Source organism: Psammomys obesus, unplaced genomic scaffold, assembly GCF_907164565.1.
Source record: "Psammomys obesus unplaced genomic scaffold, mPsaObe1.curated_primary_1811, whole genome shotgun sequence".
In the NCBI taxonomy this organism is placed as follows: domain Eukaryota; kingdom Metazoa; phylum Chordata; class Mammalia; order Rodentia; family Muridae; genus Psammomys; species Psammomys obesus.
In genome coordinates this window covers 6,870,530-6,877,224 of record NW_026596131.1, presented here as the reverse complement: position 1 = coordinate 6,877,224, position 6,695 = coordinate 6,870,530, and the positions used below count along the sequence as shown (strand labels likewise).

The following is a 6,695-nucleotide window of genomic DNA, read 5'->3' as shown; positions in this document are numbered from 1 at the left end:
GTGTGTGTGTGTGTGTGTGTGTGTGTGTGTGTGTGTGTGTGTGTGTGCGCGCGCACGTGTGTGTACATTGTAGGGGAATATAAGAGTGAAATGGTACAGTGGCCTTAGGTTAGAATGTAATTCTTACCATAGGAACCCATGAGAGACAGCAGAAGAGAAACAACAGCCTGGAGCTGAAGCTCTCAGCTCTCAGTCTCACCTCCAGGACCTTCTGCTGTGAGAGCTTTGTCCCATTGCTCCTTGGCCTTCTAGCTAAAACCACCTCATGCAAGTGCTTTCCCAGGCCTTGATCATATAATTTCTCAAGTGAGGATCTAACAGGGACCACAAGAGTTTGGCCATTAAGATGAAATTATTTAGCATTTGCCAGGAACTTACAACCATATTTGAAAGGGTTCTCTAAGTATAAGAAAGAGCGAAAATAACATATTTAGGAATGGGAGTTTCCCTTCTGCCTCCAGCTTTGGAAAACATTTCATTTGTGACTTGGTAGAAGGAATGGCCCTCTTTCCTGGAGACTGTCTAGGGTTGGTAATGTTTTGTTCTGAAATAATAAGTAATACAGTAGAAGTAGATCATTTTGTAGTGATTTCTTGGCTTTAAAGTTCATTCTAATTTAGTTTGTCGCAGAAATGACAAACATAATAATATGTTAATATTGATTTGGGGAGGAATGAGAGGAAATAGTGGGGCTGTAGCTCCATTATTGGAGTAGTTGCCTAGCGTGCACAAACTCCCCAAGGTCCTATCACAGGCACAGGTTGGTGGCTGACACCTGGAATCTCATCACTGCGGATAGATGCAGAAAACCACAAGTTCAAGGTCAGCCATAGATAGCTACATATCTAATTCAGAGACACTGATTTAGATCTAATGAGACACTGCTTTGAAAATTAAATAATAAAAAAAAGAATAAGAAAGAAAACACAAATAATATACAAGGCAGAATCTCCTTATAGTCAAGGGTCAATAAACTATAACTGCTGTAAGTTAGTAAACAAAATATAAACCATTTTTTTTGTTAGCTTTGTTTTGTTTCCTTTTTTCTATCCTCTAAGCTGTTCTGTCCAAAATCAAAATATAAGCTTGATTTCCTCTAACTTGGATTAAACTAATCTGCCAGTCCCCTGCCCCTGTGTATTTAGGCAGTTTCTATGGCTCTATTCATTCCAATACCAGTGTTTATGTCACATTGTCTGAGAACATGTTTCTGTAACGATCATACAAGAGGTTCAATGATGCTTCCACAAATTAATTTTCAATTTTTATTTAGAAATAATAAAATAAGACATAATATATAAAAAATATGTACAACCCATGGTTTGTGCAGTACAATAGGAAGACTTTAGATACAAAAAAGATGGCAAATGGGAAAATAATAACTATCATGATTGTCAAAGGCTAGGATCGTTCAACTGGTCAAAGCACAGAGCTGAAACCTAACATTCCTAGGAAAGAAACTCTAGTTTGCTGAAGATTGTGGGAGGAGATATAGTAATGCAACACTTTTATGCTTTCCACCTTAGGATCATTAAAAAGAGTGATAAGGAGCTTAAATCACCCCTCAGGATGAGACATTTGCTTCTATGGGGTGACTGATTATAAGATAGAAACTGATGTTTGTTATCTTCAAGGGGAACATCTTTGGGAAACCAAGGTCATGAGACACACATCAAGATTTAGGGAGGGGGTATATGGGGAGGAAGGAAGTGAAAGAAAAGGAATAACGCATTAACAGAACAAGAACAAAGTCAAACAAACTTCTCTAGAGATTTGGAAATGACTACAGTGCTATATGACATTCTAAAAATGTCTGATTCAAGTATACTCTTAGAGGGATAGAAAACTATTCCTTTCTCGATAATCAAAATAGAATTCACTTTGTCTACCTTTTATTTAAAAATAGAATAACCAGGAATCTATGCCTCCCCCCTCCAAAAAATATATATATAATGCCCATTCAGATTTGGGCAAACATTCTTTAAAAGGGAATACATCCTAGAGGAATTTGCTTGCAGCAGAGAAGCAACGGGAATCTGGGGATGGACCCCAGATATTCAAGGTGAGTCCCTCCATCTGCATACTAGTGGCAGCTGTGTACACTAGTTCTGGAGGCCCAGTCAACGAAGACAGATATTTTGAAGGTAAAAATGCAGGGAGAAATGCCGTGCATTACCTATGTCTTGGCTCTTGGCAAAACAAAACAAAAAGCCATTTAAAGCTTGTAACTATTAAAATGCTAATAACTACAAAAAGCTCTCAAAGGAACAGTCCATGCTGAAATAAATAACAGAAGAACATACCAAAACAAACCTCAAAAGGCTGGTAATATCCGCTAAAACCATGCTAACCGGTAGCATATAGGTGCTAGCTCTCAGAACTCACTGTTGTAATTATACCTCTTACGGGATTTTTTTTTCCTTTACAGATTTCTATTTACATTTGGCTTTAAATATGAAAATATCTGATAAACTTTATAAAATGTACACTTTAAAAATGTAGCTTCTGCAAAAAATTTCTTGAAAAACAAAAATAAACAAACAAACAAACAAAAAAAAACAAATCTATGCACCAGAAATTTAAGATGTTTTCTTCTTTTTAAGCAACAAGTTGAAAGATTCCCCTCCCTTTTTTCTTGTCTCTGAACCCACCCCTTTTCAAATAACTCAAGTCTTTTAAGTGGTAGCGCTGTGTGTTTGGGGGAACGTCCAGGTGGTCACCCCTATTCTTCACTCCATCTTCATTTGATTTACATTCCACTAAATACTCTTTGGTTTGATTATTTTCCTTTGCAAATCATTGTAATAGCAGCATCTGAAGCCCTCCATGGCCTCGCACTGTCAAAAGCCAGTCTGTTTTCTCTTCTGTGAATTAACCCCTCCCAAGCCCCTCCAACCGCTTCAAGCCACTTCCTAACCCTGTCTTTAAACATGGATGTACAATGACAACCACTTTCTCAACACTTCCCTCTTGATTTAAATAACACCAACAGTTGTCAAGTCCATTGACTTAGAAAGTTGAAAACAGCAGAAACTGTCATCATTTTACAGGCACTGCATCCAGATACAGCTGCTCACCAGCCACAGACCAGCACAAACATCAACTGAAATAAAATACATGATGCTAGAACAAGCTGATTTTTAATGGCATATTAGGGTGTAATACCATTAGAGAGTTGATTTTGAGACTCCAACTAAAAAGCGAAATTAGCAGCCCTACGATTCACAAGTAGGAAACTTTAAAGCCAAAAGAAAGAAAGGGAGAGAGAATTGTGTTGCTGGGCTAAAGTGAGGATGGAGAGAGAAGCTTTTGTAAAGACAGGTGGCTAGGCAGAAAGGCTTCTAAAAAATGATGTGTCCTTGGTAACCTGCTCTGGGACTTTACAAGAGACAATGGCCAGCTCACATTAACCATGAGTGTGTACGCAGAGAGAAGTAACCCTTTAGACCCTTAACTCCTTAGCTTGTAATTGCATTGTATTTATATGGCTCACTGAGACCCTAAAATGCCAAGACATGCCCTCATACCCTCTGTCATGAAAAAGGCAACTTCCCTCTCCCTTGTAAAGCAGATTGTTGCACTGAAGTGGCTCATGTACACACACACACAAACACACACACACATAAACACACACACCCCGAGATCCACACCTGCTTTGCATATTCAGCTCATGTTGAGTATATCACTCTTTTCAGACACCCCAGAAGTATAAGCCTAGAGGCCAGACATCTTTCTTAATATGACACCAAGCTAGAAATGACCTGACAGTCAAGGCCATGACTCAGCTGCAGAATTTGCAATCTATCTATCTCCCATGCTGGGTAGCTCTGTTTGGAGGGTGCCAGGCTACCAACAAAGTTAAACCAAGATCTGATCTTATGGAATAAACTTTGGAATGTGCAATAAGAGAAAAGCCCAGAAAAGTCTTAGTGACTACTGCTCTCTCTCTCTCTCTCTCTCTCTCTCTCTCTCTCTTTTGAATACATTAGCCGGACCAGCACTACTTATCACAGAAAAAAAAAAGTCTGAATAGTGCATATGTAAGTTTGACCCATGCTTCCCCCTCCCTTTCAAATAAGAAGGACGCACAAAAGAACAGTTAAAAAAAAAATACTACATTTATCAGATTCCGATGCTCTTTTCAGACTAAGGTGCAAAATGAATGGGCTATTTGTAACATCTTGCTGAGGTTCAAAGTAAGTGTCTCTGGATTTCCCAGACAACCCATGGGGCTTTGTTCCCCTTTTAAATATAAACTCCACTGTGCAAAAAATGTGCATTATCTTTGGTATTTATTTTAGGTAGTCTAACTGAAAATTTGAGATAACCTATTAGCGTGGTGGAAAGGAAAAGTATAAAACCCGGAGGCTACCATTTGGCTAGTGTTACATAATGCCCTTATGTAACAAGAAACAGGAGAGAGAGGAAGAAAGACAGACAGAAAGAGAGACAGAGAGAGAGAGAGAGATCAATTTTAGCAAACAAATTACTGGCCTCAGGAAATCAGGCTCCCATTTTGGCAGTTATAGCCAAATACTTGACACTTGGAAGCATACCGTGAGCTTTCAACAATGTTCAACACTGACGTTTTTAAGATTATGTCAAAGATAAACTACACTGCAACAAAAATACAGTTTGTGTTCATGTAGTTAGCAGCTTTTCAGAAAATTAAGGCAGAGTCTTGCCTATGTTATGCCATTAAAATCATTCTTGTTCCCCCTAAAGAGAAGCATTCCAGGTAAGTCATATATCCAAACCGAGGCTTGCCTGCATATTCAAGTTTTGTAAAAACACAAAACAATACATTAAAAAAAAACATAACTTATTCTACAACAGATATGTGCCATCGGGTCACTCGGAGGCCTGCAAAGCACTTTATATCAGTCATCCAGCTTACAGTCTTTTCTTGAAACCTTCGTGCTAGCCTTAGTCTCTTGTGGCTACTTGCCTTCACCCACCTCTCGACCAGTACCATGGTCTGTATCACTGTCCCGGCCCTCTGACCAACAACAGACTGTGTAGCGAAGTAAATATTCCAAAGGCAGAATCAGCCAGTCATATCTCCGATTCTCGCCTTAAGGGCCTGGGCTCTAGAGGTACGCTCGCCTGGTTGTGAAGATCTATGCCAGGTGGCGAGTCTGTGCTGGTGCTCTCTGGGACCCCATTCTCACTGTCCTCTTCCTCTTTGCTTGTTAGAGCAACTTCATTTTCATAGCAAAATGAATTTGCATTTGAGAGGATATATTTCTTCTCTGCTAAGTCTCTGGCACTACAAAGGGGGGTGTTAGGTACTTCATAAGTCTTATGGAACCTTGAATAGTCCACTTTGTAGTAGTGCTTTTCTTCAAAGAGAACTGGCTCATAGCGGTGACCCCAGAGAATTTCATTGGCCAGATATGAACTCCGACACTGTGTTGTCATGGCAGTGGCTTCCACCATGCCTTCCAGTATGACAACAATTTCAAAGTCTGCATTGTCAATGTCCTGCTTACTCAAGTCATATAAAGGGCTGTCTTCATCTATTTCATGAACAATAGTGATAGGAGACACTAAAAATATACGGTCAATTCCACTATCGAAACCAACATTGATGTCTATCTGGTCCAAGGGGATATACTCCCCTTCCGAAGTGATCCTGGATTTGAGAAGCTGTGCCCGGACATGAGCCTCCACAAGGTGGCTTTTGCGAAGGTTGCCTACCCGCCACATCAAGCACAGTTTGCCGTCCCTCATGGCAATCACAGCGTTGTGACTGAAGACAAGAGTCTCGTTTCTCTTCTTTGGCTTTGCCATCTTTGCCATGACTGCGCCGATGATAAAGGCGTCAATGATGCAGCCTACGATTGACTGGAAAACCACCATGAAAACAGCAATTGGACACTCATCGGTCACACACCGGAAACCATAGCCAATGGTTGTCTGGGTCTCAATGGAGAAGAGGAAGGCGGCTGTGAAGCTGTTGACCTCAGACACACACGCTTTGCTCTCTTTAGAAGCATCCAGGTCCCCATGGAGCAGAGCTATCAACCAAAACACACAGCCAAAGAACAGCCAGGAGAGCACAAATGCGAGGCAGAAGATAACCAGCATCCACCGCCAGCGAATGTCAACACAGGTGGTAAAGATGTCTGCCAGGTACCTCTGTCCCTTCTCTCCCACATTGATGAACTGAACATTACAGTGACCATCTTTCTTCACAAAACGGCTCCTGCACTGTTGCCGGGTATGGACTTTGCTCTTGCCATTCCCGAAGCCGTTAGCCACTGCCATGGTGGCCAACTTCATGCCATCTTCCTCCGAAGAGACGATGCTGTAGCGGTTGGTTCGCACACTGCCCATTGCTTCGGCTGTGGACGCCAGTGTTTCTGCTTTAGAAAACAGTCTGAGTTTTTGCAAAACCCTTTGAAGAAACAGTTTTGAATGTTCGGTGAAGACTCACACACCAAAAAAAAAAAAAAAAAAAAAAAAAAAAAAAAAAAAAAAATTTTTTTTTTTTTTTAATGAGGAGAGATGGATGCTTCCAAGAACCTTGGGGTTCTTTCTGACCAGCAGAGTTACCTTAGTAATTCAGCTGGCATCCAGAGAACTTGTCCTACAAGAAAAGAGAGCATCCATTACAAAACAGCCATACTTAATGGAGTCCACTGGCTAAGACAATATTCTTGTCTTAACAAAAACAGAATAAGATACAAGCA

General features: G+C 40.5%; 1 protein-coding gene across 1 annotated transcript; it reads right to left on the bottom strand.

The window, feature by feature from the left end:
* Positions 1-1,320: 1,320 nt before the first annotated feature.
* Kcnj2 (potassium inwardly rectifying channel subfamily J member 2) lies at positions 1,321-6,418 on the bottom strand. The gene has a single exon (XM_055592684.1). It carries the CDS (start codon positions 6,337-6,339, stop codon positions 5,056-5,058), a length of 1,284 nt encoding a protein of 427 aa, XP_055448659.1. The 5' UTR covers positions 6,340-6,418; the 3' UTR covers positions 1,321-5,055.
* Between the last annotated feature and the right edge of the window lie 277 nt (positions 6,419-6,695).

Coding starts and splice junctions, on each gene's coding strand:
- Kcnj2 (XM_055592684.1), bottom strand. CDS start 6,339: ATGGGCAGTGTGCGAACCAACCGCTACAGCATCGTCTCTTCGGAGGAA.